At 34.2% G+C, this 23016-nt stretch overlaps 2 protein-coding genes across 6 annotated transcripts; both read left to right on the forward strand.

Annotated features, from left to right (window-relative positions):
- The first annotated feature begins 294 nt into the window (after positions 1-294).
- Positions 295-5058, forward strand: LOC117163112 (scm-like with four MBT domains protein 2). 2 transcript variants are annotated; one of them, XM_076624342.1, is made up of 9 exons: positions 295-459; positions 578-765; positions 881-949; positions 1652-2064; positions 2148-2237; positions 2310-2824; positions 3067-3917; positions 4021-4667; positions 4742-5058. In XM_076624342.1, the coding sequence occupies exons 3-9, from the start codon at positions 904-906 to the stop codon at positions 4910-4912; spliced, it is 2733 nt and encodes a 910-aa protein (XP_076480457.1). In that variant the 5' UTR covers positions 295-459; positions 578-765; positions 881-903; the 3' UTR covers positions 4913-5058. The 2 variants fall into 2 exon arrangements, with proteins under 2 accessions (XP_076480457.1, XP_076480456.1); XM_076624341.1 differs by having other exon boundaries at positions 298-459; positions 4018-4667.
- A 1651-nt stretch (positions 5059-6709) lies between these two features.
- Nrg (Neuroglian) lies at positions 6710-16064 on the forward strand. 4 transcript variants are annotated; one of them, XM_076624332.1, is made up of 9 exons: positions 6710-6735; positions 9178-9254; positions 9822-9954; positions 10536-12769; positions 12855-13113; positions 13197-13517; positions 13592-14241; positions 14764-14856; positions 14966-16064. In XM_076624332.1, exons 1-8 carry the CDS (start codon positions 6725-6727, stop codon positions 14853-14855), a joined length of 3777 nt encoding a protein of 1258 aa, XP_076480447.1. In that variant the 5' UTR covers positions 6710-6724; the 3' UTR covers position 14856; positions 14966-16064. The 4 variants fall into 4 exon arrangements, with proteins under 4 accessions (XP_076480447.1, XP_033200909.1, XP_076480449.1 ...); XM_033345018.2 differs by lacking the exon at positions 6710-6735 and adding an exon at positions 7757-7879; XM_076624334.1 differs by lacking the exon at positions 6710-6735 and adding an exon at positions 7933-7955.
- Positions 16065-23016: the final 6952 nt, after the last annotated feature.

A 23016-nucleotide genomic window follows, 5' to 3' on the forward strand; every position in this document is an offset into this window, starting at 1 on the left:
ATACAAGCTTTCAATATATATATTTATATATATATATATATGATATATATATGGTATATATATTATATATATATATATATATATATATATATATATATATATATATATATGAGTATAAAATAATCTATATTGCGCCTAACAAGCTTTCTTCGTTACAACTGGTCAATCTTACTGAACAATTGACCATAGTGGATCAATATTAACACAAAAGAAATAAACAAAAAATAGAAGATAAATTTTTGCGTAACTATATCATTGATGATCGCTGAGGCTTGTAAATCTTATCATTTAAAAGATCGATAATGTCTTTCTCGTGACAGATGATAAACTTGCAATATTTAAAATTAAAAATGAAATCCGATGAATAATCGTAGACAGCTATACTTCATACGGTATGGAAAGCAAGATATACCTAAGGCAAGAGTACCTATTGTTGGAGGATACCGTTATTGGTGTTAGGTAAATATTAAAAAGAATTACCGGAAGAGGCATAGACAAAGACATAGATAGAACAAGGCTAGTAGTAGTTTCAGAAAATATAATTGAAGGTACATTCAAAATGTTGCCCATTTCAAAGTAGGTAGATCTGATGTTCGGGACGAATGCGCCAAACGTACCGCACGAGAGAGATAGAAAACAAAAGAGAAAGATACGCATACAGTAGACCAGTATAGAGCGGCACGGACAGCTACGATTGAGGATACTATTTTTCATTAAAACAAACACTACGCAAATTTCGAAAATAAGCGCTTACTACAAAAAAAGGTAAGTTGTAAATTGTTCGACGATTTATTAGAAAGTTTAATAGAAATTAATAATCTATCCGCTGCCCAATTAACGGGGCCGCGATGGAAATTGATTTTAATGTATTTATGTGCAGGCTTATAATATTATAACGAAGTCATGGAACCTTGCGAAAACCGATCACAAGAGAAAGTGCAAGAAGGAGGTAAGATTAAATTAATTTGCATTTGTGATTATTTTACACTGTTTCGTTCGTGCAATTTTTATTATATAACGTCAATGTTATTTGTAATAAAATTATGATTATTCGGTAACCTTTTAAAGTTTTTGAAATGACTCTGACCGTTTAACACTGATTCTATTAGAAGACATTAATCACGTTCGCAAAGTTTTTGATAATAACGTATTGCAAGAATGTAAATTTCATGAAATCCTTAATGAGACGCGCAAGTGAAATTTATTTTATTTTATTAATCATATCGTCATGATAATGACGAATCTTATAATCTATTTATGAGTATTAGATATATAGTTTTTAGACACACAAGATATATATTTTTTAAAATAAAATTACGTGTCATTTTAACAATTATTTTATAATAAATATATTTCATTAAAAATAAAAAATAATGTATTTCAATAAATTAAAAGTATATCTTTATATATATATATATACTTTTTTAATAGAAATATTTTTATTTTTAGTATATTCATGCTTATTATTTATTATTATTATTATTATTATTATTATTATTATTATTATTGTTGTTGTTGTTGTTATATTTCACATATTATAATTAAAAATAAATGATATAATATATTTAAATATAAATATTAACAAATTTCATAAACTCTAATAATTAAAAATTATACCTGAAGAAATCTGAAATTAAACTCCATTTTTCAGAATATGGCTTCTTTTGGCAAGATTATCTTGATGCTACAAACAGTGTTGAAGTACCACAAATTATGTTTCCACATGTTGAGCTAACACTTCAGAGTGGTATTGAAATTGGCATGTCCCTTGAGGTGCCAATTCCAAAAAATGCAGATGAGGAAGACACCAATTACTGGGTGGCTTCTATTGTCATGGCATGTGGTCCTTTATTACGTTTACGCTATTTTGGTGGAGATGATAGATCATTGGAATTTTGGTTCAACCTTACTAAGGAAGCTGCTCATGAACTTGGTTGGTGTGTGCAAAATAATAAAAAATTAGTACCAACTGATATTATTCTTCAAAGGTCCCCAGACTGCGTGGAAAGATTGACCGAATTTTTAACAACAGCCCGGAGTGTTCCATCAGAAATGTTATCCGGAGTTAGTTAAACATTTGTGAAAAATTTTATATAAGAATAAAATTATAATTTAATTTTCTAATTTTAATTTTTGTCTCCATATAGGATGGTCTAAGCATGACAGAGAGAATCAAGCAAGGCATGAAAGTTGAAGTTAGTGATATACTACATCCATATAAATTATGGGTAGCCACGGTAAGAAGTAATGTACAAATTTTATATTATTATTTCCATAAGTACCATTTAATTAATTTTGTGTTTCTTTAGATTATAGAAAATGTAGGAGGACGACTTTTATTAAGATATGATACTCCTGGTTCATCACGTAAAGATTTTTGGATGTTCTGTACATCAGAACATCTTCATCCTTATGGGTTTGCATCTAAATCTAATTCTACTTGGTTTCTAGAACCACCCAGTTCTATAGTAGAAATGCACACATATGAAGAATGGAAAGATTTATTAGAGTCTATACCAAAAAATTATGATCTTCCAGAAGAATTATTTCATAATACTGTAGATCATCCGAAACATGAATTTAAAGTTGGTATGAAATTAGAAGCATTGAGCCCAATTGATCAGATAAAAATATGCCCAGCTACTGTTATAAAAGTATTTGATGACACTTATTTCCTTGTACACATTGATACATATGATGAGTTGTCAAAGGGAATGGATATTGAAAACTGTATGTACAACAGTACAGAGAAAAACACTTGGCTTTGTACAGCAGAACATCCATATATATTTCCAGTTGGATGGGCAAAAAAACATGATATCAAGTAAGTCTAATCCTTGTGATAGCAACAATAAGTAAACTTTTCAAGTATCCTTCTAAAACAATGCAATCTAAAAAGATATTGGCAGAGAGAAAGTGAAAATGGGTATCCCTGTACTTAGTATCAGAAATGCAAAACTATTTAAATACGAAGAAATAATTATTTTCTAAATTATGTATCCTCAGTGCTCTTAAATCTTTATAATTGATCCATGCCTTATAATGTAACATTTTAACGCTTTTTAGAATTGTGCATCCAAATGGTTGGACTCCAAAAGAAGACGAATTTGATTGGGACGAATATTTGAAAGATACCCAAGCAACTGCTGCAGAAGAAAAGTTATTTCCAGAAAGACAAAGTGCCACTGATGCACGTTTTGAATGTAGTATGCGGTTAGAAGCAGTTGATCCAGAATGTGAAAATATCATATGTGCCGCACATATTACAAAAATTGTTGATAATCTTTTATGGTTAAAGTTAGATAATTATGAAAATACAAGACCAGAACATATAGTTGATATGTGTTCCTTACAAATATTTCCTGTTGGATGGTGTGAATCTAATCATTATCCATTGAAACCACCAAAAGATTATATGGAAGTTTGTAAACAACTGCAAATGCCCGTAAAGGAAGAAAAAAAGACCAACATTCTAGATATACCGATATCTGAGCCACGTTCTTCACTTTGGTGTCCAAAGATATATTTTAATTATCGTTGTTTCACAGGCCCTATGATTTCTAAAGGGAAATTAGCAACCCTACCAAAAGCAGTAGGACCTGGCCCTGTAATTTTAGTTATGAGAGAAGTTTTATCAATGATCGTATCTGTAGGATATAGAAGTGCTCGGATATTAAAGGTCCTTCAATGTGATTCTAAACCAGATCCAGGATACCATTTAGAAGTTTTAAAAGCCAAACATAAAAACAATACATATCGCGCAAGTGTTGCCGTAGTTACATCCGGAGATATGGTGGCTGATTTTTGCAGAAATATTTGCAAAAAGTTAATGGTATGTCCAAATTTATTTGGTCCCTTGTATGTACCTGAAAATGAATGTCCGGATAAGTGCCACAAAACATCAAAAGCAAAATTCAGTAAGTGTAATTTCTTTTACATTTAAGTTATCATATATATGGTTCATTTATAATCTTCATTTCAATTGATTTATTAATACTAATTAACTTTTTATTTTAGCAGCATCTGTTGGTACTGGACGAAGAGGTAAGCCAAAGGGTTACACGAGTATTATGGTACAAAAACCAAAACCATGGGGTGGTAGGCGAAAAAGGAGACGAGGAAGATGGGCAAACAGAGAAAAAGAGACTCATGAAGATTTCGAGCAAGAAGATGAAATGCCATTTATGTCATTAGATTTAGCCAAACACGTATCAGGGCTTGAAGAAACGCTCGATGGAAGACCACCACTTTCTGAGATAGATATCATGATCCAGAAAGGTTTAGAGAAAGGAGAAAAATCAGATGAATTTAAAACTGAGCCACCTTCGAGCAACGCATCGGATGATTCTGGAAGTTCATTTAACGATAATAGGAAGATGAAAGACAGACGAAGCCCTAATAGTTTAAATAATAAACAGCATTCATCAAAATTTAGCCAAAGTTCCACTGTTACTAGATTAGGTAAGAGAGAACGAGATGGGGATACAAGTATTGAATCTGATGGCTCAGATGGAGAATCAGAATATGTGATGATGCAGAAGAAACAAAGGCGTCCAAAAACGCGGAAACTTGATTCAAATCCATTATTTTGGAGTGTAGATGATGTCTTCAGATACTTAAGAAAAACGAATGATTGCAAAGACATTGCAGAAGATGTGAAAGAAGAGGTAATGTATCCAGGAATATAAATTCTTAAGCGGCATAGTTCTAATAATTTATTTTCCTTTTTCTTCTTTTACAGGAAATTGATGGGCTAGCATTTTTACTATTAAATCTACCCTCTCTTACACAACACATGAAGTTGAGAACGAGTTCAGCTATGAAACTTTGTCGGCATGTTGAACAAGTTAAAGTCACGTTCTTTTTACGACATATAAATGAAGTAGAACCAGAACAGTATCAAATTGTATAATTTTAATAATTAGGAAAATTCAATTTATTGTATTATTTATATAGTGTAATATAGTGTATCATGGAACAAGAGGAAAATAACTAGATCTTAAATGTATAAATAATTACAAAATGATTTTTAATTTATACAAACATGCAAGACTCCATTACTTTTAAATAAATTTTAAATAGATATACAATGTATTTAATTATACTGTTGTATATTTAAATTATTTTTATTATATCATGTTTTTTAATGAAATTAAATGTTACTGATTAAACTGACTAATCAGAAAAGTACCTAAGATGCAAATACACATTAAGGCTTATTCTTTATTTTCAAATTGTACAAAGTCAGTATGAAGAAGATTGGACGACCTTTTTCTATCATTAATCCTACTATTATTAACGTTTATATAATATGTATTCATTAAATTTTTATTTTGTGAATTGATAATAAAGCAATAAATTTACAATCGCAAGGAAATCATGTCTTAATATAATAATCTAAAATATACGTTTGAGTTTGTCGGTTTCGTGTAGCTCAATCTAAATTTGTGACAATGCTTTTACATGTCCTATAAACCGCACTGCAATTTTTGATACTTTGCCAAATTATCTACACTGAGGATCAAGTGTCAAACAAGAATTGTGAATGAAGTAGAAATTATTAAACTTGTCATTTATCCAAGACAGATGAATAGATGCAAATTATATGCAAATATAGTTTACTTCTTTCAATATTTCCTACTTTACTTCCTACAACAACTTTATTTTGATACCTAAGTATAACAAATATTATATAACTTTTAATGCAAGAAATAAATGCGATTAACGGAACGGAAAAATCAAATAAAACGAAAGAGATATGATATTCAGTACGAACATCAACTTCTTTTATCATAGAACATATTCTTTGCACACGGTCTATCAATTAACGCCAAAAGAAACGATGCGGTTAAGTGTTCTGTAAGCAGCGCTCGTTGTCTCTGTGTGTGTGGTCTGAACTGATACGAAAACCAAATATGATTACGTACATAATTGTTAACATATTTTGTATTCAGAAACATGATAATTTTTGCATCTTGGCTTTCTACAATACAATGAAAATCATCAATTTTATTGAATATCCATGTAAGTCATAGCATACGGCTCGACCTATATTTTTATATCGAGCATTCGATCGAAGTTTAAATTTGCTCAGACTCAGACGTATTTCTTATCACAGAAGAGATTTGCTATTGGATCTTAGAATATACATGTGTTAGTTATCTTGTTATAATATTTGTATCTCTTTACCTGGAATACCATTTATATATTAATTGTTCTCATACCTATCATATATACGATAATATACCGATAATTAATTAATGGCATAGTTTCTCATCTTATACAATCGTTTGTCATTTTTACATTAAGTTTTTTATCTCTCTTTTATAAAATATTATCGTGACAAACTCTGTTACACTCATGTCTAAAAAAACCACATTACCTACTAAATATGAATTTCAAACTTGAAAAGTTTTGTCATATTTAGAAGTTGACAAAGGTATGACAGCTCACGTAAAGATGCATCGTTTACCTCTCTTTGACACGTATCAAGTCTAAAATATATCACTTCCCCCTTTTTGCAAAGTATACACAGCTGCACTTTAAGATCCTATACAGGCTATACATAGTAGCTACGTTTGCTTAGGAGGCGCGCTTTTTTTGAATCTGGCGCGACAAGATGCCTTCGATTTGTCTCGGCCGTTATTGGCCAAGAGACTATAAAGACTCACTCCTATAAAGGAATACCCACACCGTTTGTTTAACCTGCGAAGAGAAGACTTTTATGAAAAGATTGTAAGTATTTGACATTATTCAATAAAGCAGTATTAACAAACTATATAATGAACGAATATTTTGCTATATAAAATTCTTATACTCGTCTGCAGTGGTCTTATAAATGTCAACTCTTTTCATAGAATGCAGTAGTGTCTTACTAACTGGCCGGAATTCCGCCTTGCTAACATTACTATCCCCACCATTTCTTGGAAGTGGAGCGGAACTTTGACACTATACATATGTGTGCATGTACGTGTGTGTATTTGTACGAGACCTGACATTTAATCGTTTTTATAAAGATTGACAAACCTTTAGATATTGGAGCCGTGATATCTTGGTTGAATTTCTATAGCAATGAGTGCTTAAATCTCAATTTCGAAACAAATCGAAGTTTTACAATATTGTTAAGATTCGAACTATTTTTGGCATGATTCAGTATTAGAAACTGTCTAAGATTTTAATAAATCTTAAATCGTTAATGTTTCGATAAGTCTCGAATACCTTGATTTTGAATGCTCTAAAAATCTTCATAGATTTCAAAGTTTTGAGAGCTCGATGGATATATGTAGATTTAGAAGACAGAATCCCTGGACCTCTTTGCGCTATAATTTTCCAAATAATAATATTAGTGAATTGACAAGTTACAAGTGATGGGTTATAACACTTTATATCTTTACGATTTCAAGTAAAATAGGATAATCGGATAACTTGTAATTCATAAAATTTACTTTTAAAGTTCCATTTGTTTAATCATCAAACACTAATTGTTATTCTTGTCTAAAAAAGAATATATTAATCCTAATCTATAACCAATGTAAAATTTTACTAATAATATTAGATCAAAAGTATAAGAGAATCGTAATGCAGATCGTATCTTGCTAACTGGCCAGGTTTGGTGATGACCCGTGGCTAGATAGCGAAATACTGCTACACTCCTATGTGAGCGGACCTTAAAGTTCAGTGAAAACTTAGCAGTGTAAGTCGGTGTGACCGAAGACACTAGGTGGGGATCGAGTCTGCAATACATGCAACGTGCACATCCACACTAGTGTACAGTACCGTACGGTGCGCTACGTTACGTGTGCGAGTCAGTGGTTTTTCGATGATGCCTTGGTGATGACGGAATTTTTATAATCAAACACGTCTTAAAACGTTAAGATAGGTGAGCTATTGTCATTGACGTGAAGAAACGTACATTTGATTAGTGACGTACATCGAGATATCGAGTAATAACCAAGGTATTGAGTGAAACGAACAAACGAAGCGTCGGCGATCAATGCTAGTTCGCGGGTGTGCCCGTTTGCCCAGCCCCGTGTGTTCCCTTTTTTCCCTTTTGGTCCCCATGGGATATCTGTTTTCTAAGTAGCGGTCGATCGATTCAGATTCCTTTAAACGCCGTGAGAATAAAGCAAACGTATCGTGAAACAGGTGGACGAACGGAACGGCGGTAAAATTTTCATCGGCGATGTTGTGATTTCGAAGGACAACTTCGGTGAGATCATCGTAACACCATCACCTGTTCCAACGATTGTGCGCGATCCTGAAGCGAATACATAACATTGTTACATATACTTGTTCTATTTTATCTAGTTTCACTGAAAAAATATGGAAAAATAACGTAGATTTTGCATGATACTTTTAAGAAGCTGCTGATGAATACACTATTAGCCGGTCCGATGACACATGTCTAGTTTTCTACATATGTATATTGTTCGTTGGTTTTTTACGCGGAGAGCACGCCCATTTCTCACATCTCCATTGGCAACTATTCGCCAGGGGATTTGAAAATTCTATTTAAAGTTAGAACTACTTGAATATCGTCAAAATGATAAATTGATCATATTTCATAGAAATTTTGCAGATTTACTACGGCGTATTTTTAGACATTTTAATGATTTTTGGCGATATATACCGGATAAAGGCTTGTTTTTCTTGCATTATGTATCTTTTTATATTTCAGCTTGAGTTCTTTGGAACGCGGTTTATACCTTAGTCATTGGTAGTTCTAGCGTTAACACATTTATTTCGAACAAAATCGTTAATGTCATATTGTATATTCATTCTGACATTCCTGCGCACGATTCATATTCTTCGTATACGCGTGTATACAGTGTGATTCAAATAAAATGCAGCCCAGTGTTGTACCAAAAAACTCGCTAATGCCTTTGCGAATGCCAATAGGATTTACAAAGCCTCTAACGTGACAACTTTAGTTGTCGGATTCGTTTGAATCATAAAGATTAACGTGGATAAATTTATAGAAAGAATGTTCAAATTCATAATTTATATTTCTTAAAAGGAATTCGAAATGAAATTTTAATTTGATTTCATATAATAGATTCTAGTTTCTACCTATATGACGAAAAATTTGCAATTTTCATAAATGTTTTCTTAAAATATATTTTGCTTCTTCCCGAAATTTGTACGATTGAAATATTTAAGAAAATCTTCTACTTCTAGATCAAGAGAATACCGGTCGATCATGAAGTTCATCGTGTGTATTATCTCAACACTGGTACTGCAGGCATCGGCTTTAAGTGAGTGTAATTCCGTCATCACGTTTTATATCGGTCACAATAAATTCGAAGTAATACTTGTTACGATCAATCAGTTTTCATAATAACAATCTGTGATTTTTAATTATAGTCCATATTCTGGATATTATAGGAGGTGAAAACAGTAGCAAGCTTATCAGATGCAACTAGTTGTTTTCACATAAAACAAATTTCCTTTAATTATGAACTTTTAATCACAAACAATTTTTTTTATATCATTAGAAAATTATAAAAAATACATATTTTGCTTTCACTTGCTTTTATAAGATATGTAACACTAAGTGAATTTAGTTTAATACGATTATAATGCATTGAGTTAGGAGATTATATTGTTCTAAGAATGCACTTTAATTTCATAACATTTCACTATATTTTAAAACATTTCTATTTAAATTTATTCAACGGCTATAAAAACATATTACTGCTATATAACACATATGTTATATATGTAGCAATAACATATGTAACATATTTTACTAAGTGCATATCAACAAATCGTTTCATAGTGTGTAACAATAATGCACATGTGTCATTTGTATCTTTTATTAGTCCAATCTCCACCACGGATATCCAAACAACCCCCAACAGATGAGCAGTTATTTCAAGTGGCTCAAGCGAAGATTAATGAGAATGACAAACCATTTTTAATTGAATGTGAAGCAGAAGGAGAACCTGCTCCAAGGTAAAGTTCATTTAATTAGAAAATAAATAAAATCTTAAAATATGTCTTGCTACTTTGTTATTATTTTGCAAATAAAAATATAATGTTTAGGAAAAAGATAAAAATAATACTACATTAAAAAGAACTATTTATTGCATTGATTTAAATTTTAAATGCTGATCATAGAAAAACAGAAATTTTATAAAGAATTAATGCAGTAGTGCAACATTAATAGTATATTTTCCAGGAATATTTCATTCATGTAGTTTCATTGCACTTACATGTAAGTCCACTATCTCTGTCCTGCAAAGAAGCCAGAGTAACTGGTCTTAATTACCAGGATGACCTCATAGCCTTAGGGGGTATAAAGTTACTAGTACTGATAAAGATACCTTACTTGTGGTGTGAACTGTAGATGCATGGGAGTGGTCTAACAATATACTGAAGGAAAATAGAAAATATCATTACCGCATTATGATTTATTCTCATCTATTTATGATCAATATCGTACTATTTTTAGCATAACAGTAATCATGAATAATGATAATGTTGAGTATTTGACCAATCTTGATTTTTTATTTATATTTATTGATTTAATGTAGGTATCGATGGATTAAAAATGGAAAGAATTTTGAGTGGCCAGCATATGATGACCGTATATCTCAGCAACCTGGTAGAGGTACACTGGTGATTTCTAGACCACGAGATGAAGATCTGGGTCAATATCAATGCTTTGCAGAGAATGAATGGGGAATTGCAACGTCTAATTCAGTTTTCGTTAGAAAAGCTGAATTGAACTCATTCAAAGATCAAAATCCTATAAGTCTGGATGCAAATGAAGGACAGCCATTTAAACTAACTTGCCAACCACCAGATGGTTGGCCAAAACCAAATGTATATTGGTTAATTCAAGATACTGCTGGAGGCATCAAGTCGATCAATAATTCGCGAATGACTTTAGATCCTGAAGGGAACCTTTGGTTCAGCAATGTTACAAGAAATGATGCTTCTGACGATTTTTATTATGCGTGTGCAGCTACATCTGTATTCAGAAATGAATATAAATTAGGTAATAGAGTTTTATTGAACGTTATCTCTTCGGGAATATCTGCTAGTCAAAATAAATATGAACCCGTTAAACAATATGTGAGTAGAAAAAATGAAGTTGCCTTACGTGGCAAAAAAATTGAATTATATTGCATACATGGTGGAACACCATTACCACAAATAGTGTGGAGTAAAAATGGCGAAGTAATTAAAACTAACGATAGAATAATGCAAGGAAATTATGGTAAATCTTTGATAATTAAACATGTTAATTCGAAAGACGAAGGAACGTATACTTGCGAAGCTTCAAACGGAGTGGGTGACGCGAAATCGTATTCTATACATTTACAAGTAATGGCGGTACCATATTTCACTATCGAGCCTGAGATTATAAATGCGGCAGAAGACGAAACTGTAGAATTCAAGTGTGCTGCTAATGGAGTACCTGTCCCTGAGATAAAATGGATTCATAATGGTAAACCAATATCAGAAGCACCTCCAAATCCACGCAGGAAAGTTACACCAAATTCTATTATTATTGAAAAGTTGACTAAAAAGGATACAGGAAACTATGGTTGCAATGCTACAAATTCATTGGGTTATGTATACAAGGATGTGTACGTAAATGTTTTAGCTTTAGAACCCGAAATTACTCAACCGCCCGCTGATATCGCTACAGTCGATGGTAAAATTGTGAGAATTACTTGCCGTGTATTTGGAGCACCGAAACCTGCTGTAAAATGGATTCGAAATGGACAAGAACTAACTGGAGGACGATACAAGACTTTAGATTCTGGTGACTTAGAAATTGAGAACGTAATATTCTTAGATGCAGGCACCTATACATGCCATGCGTCCAATAAATTCGGAGAAATAGAAGCCTCTGGTAATCTAGCAGTAAAAGAACATACTAGGATCACAGATGAACCAGAGGATTACGAAGTTGCTGCAGGTTCTACTGCAACTTTTAGATGTAACGCTGTTACAGATTCCAGTTTAACGCTTACAATCGATTGGTTGAGTAACGGCGAACCCATCGATTTTGAGATGGAACCACGATTTATCCGAAGTACTGATTATTCTTTAATGATTACAAAAACGACTGAACTAGATACCGGTACTTACACTTGCGTTGCTCATACCGAGTTGGATGAGGCAAAGGCACAAGCTACACTAGTTGTACAAGATGTACCAAATCCGCCAAAGTTAGTTAGTGTTAATTGTGCAGGGACTATAGCTACTATACATTGGACTCCAATGGGTGATAACAGAGCACCAATTTTGAGATACACTATTCAACATAATACCAGTTTCACTCCAGATACGTGGGAGATATCGAAAGATCCTGTTCCATCAACTGAACAAACATACGATGTTCCGATGTCGCCTTGGGCTAACTATACATTCCGTGTATTAGCATGGAATAAAATAGGTCCATCGTTGCCCTCACCGCATAGCGATGTATGTACTACATTACAAGACGTTCCTTTTACGAATCCCGACAACGTTATGGGCAAGGGAACAACACCACAAAATCTGGTTATATCTTGGACAGTAATGCCACAAATTGAACACAATGCACCCAAATTCATGTATAGAGTATACTATAGACGTGATATACCAGGAGAAAAATGGACAATAGAAGACATACATGATTGGAAGAAGAACAGTTTGGTTGTGGATAATCAACCAACTTATCAAAGATATAAGATTAAAGTGGTAGCTATTAATGAAAGAGGAGAATGTAGAGTTGCACCTGAAGAAGTAACAGGATACTCTGGAGAAGATGGTTTGTGGATTTTTTATTACATTTTTTATAGTATTTGCAATTTCTTTTAGAATTAATATTACCTAAAATTCATTTAATGTTACAGTACCATTGCAAGCACCGAGTAACTTTACGTTAAATCAAGTAAAGTCGAGTACAAGCGCACAATTCTCGTGGAATCCGGTCCCCGAGGAATCGGTACGGGGCGAATTACAAGGATATAAGATTCAAACGTGGACAGAAAAGGACGGTGAAAAGGGAATGCGAGAAATCGATATAAGAGGTGGTAATAGGACTCATGCACTGGTTACCAAATTTGTTCCCTTCAACAAGAACTATGTTCGAATATTAGCATACAACGGACGGTAATGAATCTTAAAATAGCAGTTTATAGGCTTTCATATGTAACATTATTTGTAACGATAATCTTTTTATTTTTATTTATTAGATATGCTGGGCCACCTTCTGAAACTTTAAGCTTTGACACACCAGAAGGTGTCCCAGGAACAGTCCTCAATCTTGAGGCGTTCCCAATGGGTTCCAGTGCTTTGTTTTTAGCATGGACAAAACCTGCCGAACCAAATGGTATCTTGACTGGCTACAGAATATATTATGAATCCGTAAATGGAACCAGACTGGGACCTCTCTTGGAGAGAAAACCACATATTATAGACCCAGAAGCCACCAGTGCAAAATTAGCTGCTCTAGCACCTGATATGAAATATCGTGTACATGTTCGAGCAACAACTAAAGTTGGTGAAGGAAATGAGTATGTATCATTGCTTTCTGCTTTAATTTTATATATATGTGTATGAGGTAACATATTGTTTTATACTCACTTAGTTACTTTATCGAGCAAAAAACACGCACATCTCAACAACCTGATATACCACAATTCACATGGGAAGCTATTCCAAAAGAAAATGGATACTCGAATGTAAGAATTATCTGGCAGCTGAATCTCAATGGGAATCCAGGAAGTCACTTTTTTGTGAAGTATAAACTCAAAGGTGAAACGATACCACTCCATACCGAACCAGAATATCAATCGAACACGATCGAAATTCGAGGACTTCAAAGTGGTGAAGTTTATGTGATGTCTGTCATTGCTGTTGATGGTAACTACTTCACAGAAAGCGATCCACAAGAAGTAGAAACGAGTAACGAAGGACCTATCATTCAGGCTAAAGAAAATGTCGCAACCGCTGGATGGTTCATAGGAATGATGTTAGCAATTGCCTTTCTTCTTTTGGTACTTATAATAGTATGCATTATTAAACGTAATAGAGGTGGAAAATACGCCGTACATGAAAGAGAATTAGCTGCTGGGCGCGGCGATTATCCAGATGAAGGCGGTTTTCATGAATATTCGCAACCTTTAGATACCAAATCAGCAGGCGGTCGCGCGTCTCTGGCATCTTCTTCCCATCAAGATGGGAAGCATCCTGAATCTGATACTGATTCTATGGCAGAATATGGAGAGGGAGATACAGGTTAGTTCAATAAATAATAAATAGTCTATTTACATTAACAATGTAAGAAGACAATTGAAGTAAGTAGTATTAGATTTCAGTAGATATGCATTCCAATTCCCACATGTGTAAATCTGAGGTATAGTTGCATCCGTGATATTTGTTGCGCTGGCTGTAGATGTCGCGCTGCTGGGGTACTGCTATTTTTCTTCTAATTTAAATGCCTGAAAGAAAAATAGGAGACTACTGGCGCCGGTATTCGAACCCGGGTCCCGAACGTTCGTAACCTAAGGCGCTAACTACTGCGCTACCGTCGTCCGGTAGAAGTTAGTGTCGAGTGGCGGTATTTTGTTGTCGAGTGCCGCCACAAATCCACATAACAGCATGAATACAAATACTTGTTTTATATCCATTTTGTACACGCCCGACATAGGATAAGATATTTATTCACATGTTATTTATTTTTTTTTGCCTTAGCACCTTAATTTATGTTATGTTTTTGTTTGTTCATTTTATTTTGCCTTGTTGTTTGACTTAATGTAGAAGGTATGAACGAGGATGGATCATTCATCGGTCAGTATGGTCGACATCGTAAACAGGAACCAAATTCACAAGCATTTGCCACGTTAGTGTAAGGTAGGTTAAATGATACATTTAAAAATAGATCGGAACATTAATGGTTTATGTTTCTTAAATTATAATTTTTAATGCGAATTTATAAATTGTGATGGTCATTTTGTTAAAGGGCGGTTTACGGAGGACGGCTCTTTCATTGGACAATACGGGCCCAAAGGTAGACCGGAAGAAACACCGCCTATTCCAAGCGGCACTATGGCCACATACGTGTAACCTCTGGTATTATCTTATTCAAACCGCATAAACATTGTTTTTTTGTCAGAAGTAAGGTATCCAATCCTTACTAGCCGCAGCATCTCTGCTATGCACCTTGCGCTGGGCGCAACGTCCAACACTATACTGCCAATTAGATTTTGGTTTTGGGTTTTATAGTTCACATAGAAAGATAAGTATAAATGTTTCTATGTCGAGCCGAGTAAAGGCTATATAAGTCATGCACAACGTTTGTACATTCGTGTCGTTTAAAAGGTAATTCCTCATGGATATTTAACACACGTCTAGATATGTGTTACTCGAGTGTTTCAGCAATTTTTAATATTTTTGAGAAACGTTGATCTGCGATGATTATTTCATCTACGTGATTGCGTGTGTTCCAAAGTACAATTTGTTAGTCGATCGAAAATTATTTATAATTACTGAGTTTGTTGAGAAGATCTTTGACTAATTATAAAACCCAAAGACGATAGAGGTGTCTCATAGCGTGCAAGCTATTTATGGACATAATATAGTAGAAAGTATTCTAGCATCGATCGTAACATTTGACATGGCCAGATTGGAAATTGACACTTCCTGACCATTACAGGGTATACGAGTTATGTTTATATTGTTCTAAGTATGCGTATCACAAAAAACGAAGTATGAAGCACTTTTAAGGCTGCATATAGGATTCACGTCTTTCAAATGAAGATAATCAGTATCAATAATTAATTCGTATTACCCGAAAATTAGTTAATACACGGCACATACTGGTGTTACTTATATGCAATCTTGAAAACGGAAGGACTCACATTGAGCATAGTGTCGCAATCTGGCCGGGACTGAAACTAACTTTAATTGAAAAATGAGAAAAAAATTGTTCTAAGAACCTTTAGATGCGATCAATTTTTACTCTGCCGACAGAGGGCCAAATATAAAGAATCAGTGACTATCTACAATTATTGTGCACGTGCACTTTCATTAACGATACACGAATAACAAAAGTATATGAAAGATATTATTATTATTATTATTATTATTATTATTATTATTATTATTATTATTATTATTATTACTATTACTACTACTGCTACTACTACTGCTACTACTACTACCACTACTACTACTACTACTACTACTACTACTACTGCTACTACTACTACTATTACTACTACTACTGCTACTACTATTAGAATATAAAAAAGAACATTGTACATGCACTATGGTAGTTTAAAACGAAAAATTTCACATGGCCTCTAATTGTTGCTTTTTGTATGTGAAACGTGCTTTAGCTGAAAATGAAAGTTCTTTTTATTCTTATTAATGTTTACTTTATTTTTTGTAATTTTATTATAATCCAATCAATATAGAATATAATTTAATATATGAAATAGCTATTGAATATATAGAGACATATATTGATTATTAATTAAAATTAGTGTTAAAAAAATGCGATCACATGAGAGCAGCTATTATTACATTTTAGTGTATAAAATGTTATTATGAGACTCATAGAGTTCGTTATTTTCTCCGATAATAAATTTAATGTTTTTTATTTACCGTATTAAGTTATTCAATGCAATGTACAGGTTGTCTGCAAAAGTGTCGTGAGCAAATATATCAGGTACAAAAATAAAAAAGGTACAAAATATAGAATACTTACAATACATGTGCGCGTAAAGTTCGTAAAAGTCTATATATGCAAAATCGTACACACCTCTCAGCCTACGACAAGAAATCGAACTGAATTATGATTGTCCTTCCGAGTTGACTTTTAAAATTTTGATGATTACCATCTTTAACAAAAAAATTTTATTTTACTTAATGAACAAATTCATTGATCTTCAGTTTATATTTGTCAGGGTCTTTTTTGCCGATTATCCTGTACAAATGACTTGGACGTCACGTAATTTTTACGAACTTTATATATATAAATATATACGTAAATATATAGGCGCCTACAAAAAAGAATGTATTGTAAATGAAAGAAAACAATAATTTATTATAAAGATACTATGAAGTATATAAAAGGATGCGGAGACATGTAATATATTTAAACGTGATTAATCATAAATTTATATTAAATTACATATTTGCCAGGATAAGCATCCGACGTCCAAGTCAAAATATAGTCGTATATAATTACGTTTCAACGTATTTTTCTAATCGTAGCATCTTGTGTATAGTTTCAAAGTGTGTCCAAATGATATCTATCAGGATTTGAATTTCTAGTTGGCTGAAACACATGGTAACTTATGTGAACTTCCAATATTTTCGTACGTGTTACTGGTCTTTTGATACTTTTAATATATTTTGATATTTTTCTTTTTCTTTATTTCACTTGTTATATACATAGAAAGTTTTTTGTATTCACGATAGGTACGATGAGCGTCTAGCACGACGCATTCGTGTGTTGGATCTGATTTTTTTTATGATTATATTAACAGTTTTATTTATACCGTCGAAGGAATGACACCGTGTTAGCGTAGTGAGCACAGATTTATATTTAAAAAAAAAGTATGATATATGCGAGACTTTCTACAAAACCGTGTTCATTTTACAACGACATGACAGCACATGTTATACCTATAAAACTGTGACAAAAGTAACAAAACAAAGAGAATACGCTCGTTCATACATGTGCGCGTCTATCGTGCTAACTTTTGATTGTACATTAGCTTAGTACTATTAAGATCCTAATGCGTTTTCCGATGAAAAGATGCATAAGAGTGCTCCCAGAAGGGATACATCATTATGTATTTTTTCAGCGATGTCATCGTTTCAATATTTTTTCTACGGAGTAGAGTTTTCAGAGTTTAGCAATCTGGTTAAAGATTCTTTCATCTCCCCGTAGTGCAACAGAGATTGAGAGTATGTATCTCATTGCGTTACAAATGTTATGTAAAATTTCAAAGTGACTTCGCTTTGTGTTCGACTGTTTACCAGCGACTATGATAACGCGCATTCCAATGCCTGTGTAACATCTCCTATGTCAATAAAGAAAAGAATAAATTATGAATAATAAATAAATAAATCAAAATCTTGAAACAACCAAAAAATATGAATATAGGACCATTGATCATTCTTTCACCACCGAGTTCTCATCGTTTTCCACCACAGGAATCAGCATGTTCTATCGAAGAGACTAATGACCCAAACTAAAGTAACCATCACAGAAAATGTTCGATGCTTCCTATTCAATTTGCCAGAATATTCGATGTTTTCTACCAAAAATCCGTAAAAGATAGGATAAAGAACAATGGCACGGACCCCCTGCAGTTTCATTGGAGACCTTGCTGCATCGTCCTCGAAGCAACGGTGGCCTGTATTATATGGGAACGCATTCGTTTTCCCAAGCAAGGGCTGTGTGACTGTGGACAGAAGTCGAACGAGATGTGACCGATAATGTAATTATGCGGGACAGGTTTTTTGTGCCAGTACTCTAACTTGATCTCTCGAGAATTCCTCTCTCTCTCTTTTTTCTTGTCCCCTCTTTCTCCTTTGTCCTCTCTTTCGCCAATATTTCCTTTTTCTGTCTCTTTCCCATGTATTTTCGCCCCTGTTCCATCTTCTTTGTTTTACCCAACTTTCTACCCTGTTCTCTCTTTTTCTTTCAGAGTTTTCCGACTTTTTCGGATTCTTTCTCTGATCGCTAATCCCATTTTTCCGTATTCCCCACTCCGTAGAGATATCATTCTATCATTGTTGTCTACCTAGTGAGAAGAGAACGATGAAAAAGGATGAAAGGAGAACGCGGTCCGATGACGCAGAAACATAGCACGATCTGGCCGCTGCCGTCAGCTACATGCATCGACGTTAGCGCCTGGCTGCCTGCCGGAGGAGCCGTGTGTCCATGTAGGATCCGAGGTCGTGTGCGTTTGTATCCTGTGGGAAAAGAGGAGGTAAGGTCGGTGCATATGAGAAAGAAGGATCGTATATACGAGTTGCACACGCTGATCGGATACACGGGTACGTTGCAAGGTAAAAATTACAATGATAGGTAGATGTCATGTATATCGTACCTACATAAGATGAAAATATATAACGCAAGATCAGACATTATCTCGATCGACGTAGCATAAAATATTATAACGTATGTTATTATGATAAAACAAGAATTCCATTCACAGAAAAAAGGAGAACAAAAGATCATCCAGCGCATAAATTGCTTTCCCTGGATTTTTACTTCCACGAAGTAGGTTCATTGTTCCCATAAAATCGTGCGAAAGATCAACTTTTAATACAATCTATTCGTTACAATTAACAAGCGTAACCAACAGCTGATTCGATTTTGCAAGCATGATCGGACGAGCCCCTGCGTTAATGCGGCTCGAAACGGACCGACCGTCGGCGGATCGACATTTAAAAAGCTGGGGACGGTACACGGTTTTGCGTAATGCTCTGCCGTGTACGACTGTCAGGTGGTTCGTAGCGAATCCAATTAGGTTTGCGACGGTCGGGCAAAAACATTCGATCGGGAATAAACCGGCACCGGTTGCTCCTCATGGGGACGGCCCTCGAGACTCGCTTCCCCGTTCGTGAGCCATGTATAATATACGTTCGAATCAATTGTACGTTGTGTATCGGACGAAACGGCCTTTCCTTCGTAATCCGCCGATAATATACAGTGCTCAATTTTCTCGTGCAATGGTTTATTCAATATCCTCTAATTTCGCCTGGCTATTAGAGTCTCAGCACGTATTCCGGCTTACAAATATCGATTGCTCGATGGATATTCCAATATCCGTGAAATTGATTATTTCTGTCTCCACCTTTCCTCCTACTTGTCACTTATGACGCATAAAAACGATGTAAGATTGTCCTGATTTCATTCTGCAGAAAGTTCTATATACACTATATGATTCTTTTGTTACTAGAATAAAAAGCAAGAAGAAAAGAATAAAGAGGGGTGCTTGTTGTTTTTTTTTTTTTTATTTTTACTTACCGATCAAAAATACCAAGAATTCAACTGATGGGCTGTTATCGAACCGTGTGTATCTTTCAACCGACCAAACACAGTAATAATAGCTCTGCGCGCGAGAAGATCGTTTCTCTTTTCTGAATTACCCTGTATGCACGCCCGTTTCGTGCACGGCAAAAGGAGTATGAAGAAGGAAAAAGGCGAAGAAGAGAAAGAGCAAGAGGAAGACCGAGGAGCCGTAAGAGATAACAATGGGCCATTTGTTAGATGGGCCAATCCTCGGACACGCAGCCTACAATGGACACTATTATCAACTATTCATTAACCGTTCTGTTAAACCTGTTGCCTGATGTATCCAGAACAACCCCATTCTCCTTCAGGAACTGTGTACTTTGATTTCTAAAAATGAAGATATCGCCGTAGAATTCTTAAGACGCAGTGCATCGTCTAAGATATCACCGATCTGTTAAAGAAAATAAATGGCTCGTTAAATTTTCAGATGAATTACCCGGAACACCTTCAATACAATAGCTTTTTTTAAATTTGTTTAGTAATATATAAATATAAGAAAAAATAACAAAAAGTGCACGAATAGAGCAGTTGGCAGTTTGCTACATATATTTAACGTATTATCGCTGGAGTGCTAAATTAAATATAGTTCCTTTCCCGAGACACGGAGATCGAAGACAGTTCACTAACAAACTCGGTCCACAGCAACGGCAACACATCTATCGCATATCATGTATTATTCATCAACCGGGCTTTCATTCGAACCCCGTGGTCGAAAATAGTAATGCAATCGCCAGCCATTCCATTATTACGCGCTTGTTTTCTACTTTTGCTTTGATTTCGGCTAAACACGGAGGAGAATCGTTCATCTCAGCTGTCATAAGTAACCGTGGAATCGCAAATAAACCTGGTTATCGTTCATTATTTGATGAAGATAAATTGTTTCTCTTCAAGAATCCATGAATTACTTCAGTGAACTCCCCGTACTTTCTAAGAAATCAATCAATCAATACTATTAACAAAATAGAAGTACAATAAAAATTTATTAGATGCTGGGATATATAAGAATTAATATTTCATCATTTAAAATATGGAGTTTTTCATTATAGAATATTTAATAAAAAAGAGACGATATTCTAAGAAAATAGATGATATAGTAATGTTGTTCTCTTGAAACAATGAAATTTGAAAATATATTGAGTAATATGAAACTTTCGTGAAATCTAGGTTATAGAATACGCTACAGTATCTTGCTGATACTATCTGAGATACTAATGTCTCTCTTAAGAGAATAATTTACGTAAAATAGCATTGTACTTTACATTTGTAGTGTACTTTTGCTCGACCATATTATCTCTACGTATATATCTATGTGTGTATATATCTGTGAAATAACCAGTATATATGGAGAGCGTCTTGTGTACCTTTCGTCACCTGCACCTGTTTGTAGAAAGTTTCCGACGATCTGGCATGTTCCTTGGAAGATCAATCGCGTCGCGAAGAGTTGCTCGTCTCTGTGAGGCGCGAAAAATGTTTGCGGCCTGACCGACCACAAGCGCCAGAGTGTAAAATCGTGCATGTCGTATATACCACGATACCTAACAAGCCAGCCTTTGTAACGGATTGCAAAACGACCATGGAAATGTGGTCGAACATTCGACGGGAAGAATACCGTACTAACTAAGAAGAGTTGCACCACAAGAGAACGATGAAATACCATCCTGAAATTCGCTCATCTTTTAAGATATGTCTCAAAAGTATTATGTAATAGAAACTACAATAAGAACTTAAAATACTTGATAAATTTATATTTAATTTTCGTAGCAATCTCTTCAGAAGATTCTTCGTTGTTGTTACGATATTGCTCGTGAATAGTAATCCCCTTTTGGAATATGTGTTCTGACCAAAAGTAAGTTTTAAAGATTTTGTTCCATCTACAAGATTTTTATTACCAGAGATGTAAAAGCAGCCCTGGAATAGTAGAGTATGTTACTTTGAAACAGTTGTGCGAAATAGCAGGTATTTGAAGTGCTTTATCGTCGATCGTTCGTCTCTGATCGATTTCTGACACCTCACAGATTATTCAAGAGATTCGAGAGAAGCTGAAAGATAAGTTAACAGCAGACTTGGTGTCAAGCTTGGGAACAAAGTCCACACTGCAACAGTGAATTCTCTTTGCCGAATGCAAAGACAGACGGGGGAGGGATAAGGAGGGGAATAGACGATGAAGTACGAAAGAGAATGGAGAGAAGAAACGAAGAGGAGGAACCCGGCCAAAGACGTTTAAAAACTGGTTCCTTCCACCCATTTCTTTTCACCTTATTTGCTAATCCGAATTCTGATTTCCATATATCCGCGTATACAATATTCGAGTCCCGAGGAGATTGATATCGACTGATAAACCATAAAATACGTCAACAGGATTTACCAAATAAATACCAGATATTTATCTCTCCAAGAAACGCGTCCGTCTTTAATAAGATCATTCACAGACTCGTCGAATACAAAGAATTTCGTAATATCGCGATTGTTATGCAAATAATTGTATTTAGGTGAATTCTTTTTATCTTCGATATTCGATAGATTTTATTGGTGACAATGGCTGTATTACAATTATGAATTGCAGTCAAGGTAATATTCGAATCAATTCAAATTTAAATTCACAGCTTTGTTCAATGAGGACTTATATATTACATTTCGAAGCTGTTCTTAACATTAAATATTTACTACTATGACCTACGATTTGTTATGCCCTGTTCTTATTTTTCTTTCAACAAATAAAAAAATATTCAATGGATTAAGAATGATTTTTTCATATTTTCAGCAAATTCAATACATTTTGTTAACAATGAAAGATCACGGTGGCAAGCAATGTAGCAAAATTAAAAAATATTAAAAATGTCAAAGAAGAAGTTAAGAAAATCCAATGGAGATTATGTCAGAAATTATGATCGGTCAAGTTTCAAAAGAAGCATCAAATATCGATCTTGCAAATCGTTGTGCACGCACCCTTATCCCCAAACGTATCGGGACCC

Source organism: Bombus vancouverensis, chromosome 14 (genome assembly GCF_051014615.1).
Source record: "Bombus vancouverensis nearcticus chromosome 14, iyBomVanc1_principal, whole genome shotgun sequence".
NCBI lineage: Eukaryota > Metazoa > Arthropoda > Insecta > Hymenoptera > Apidae > Bombus > Bombus vancouverensis.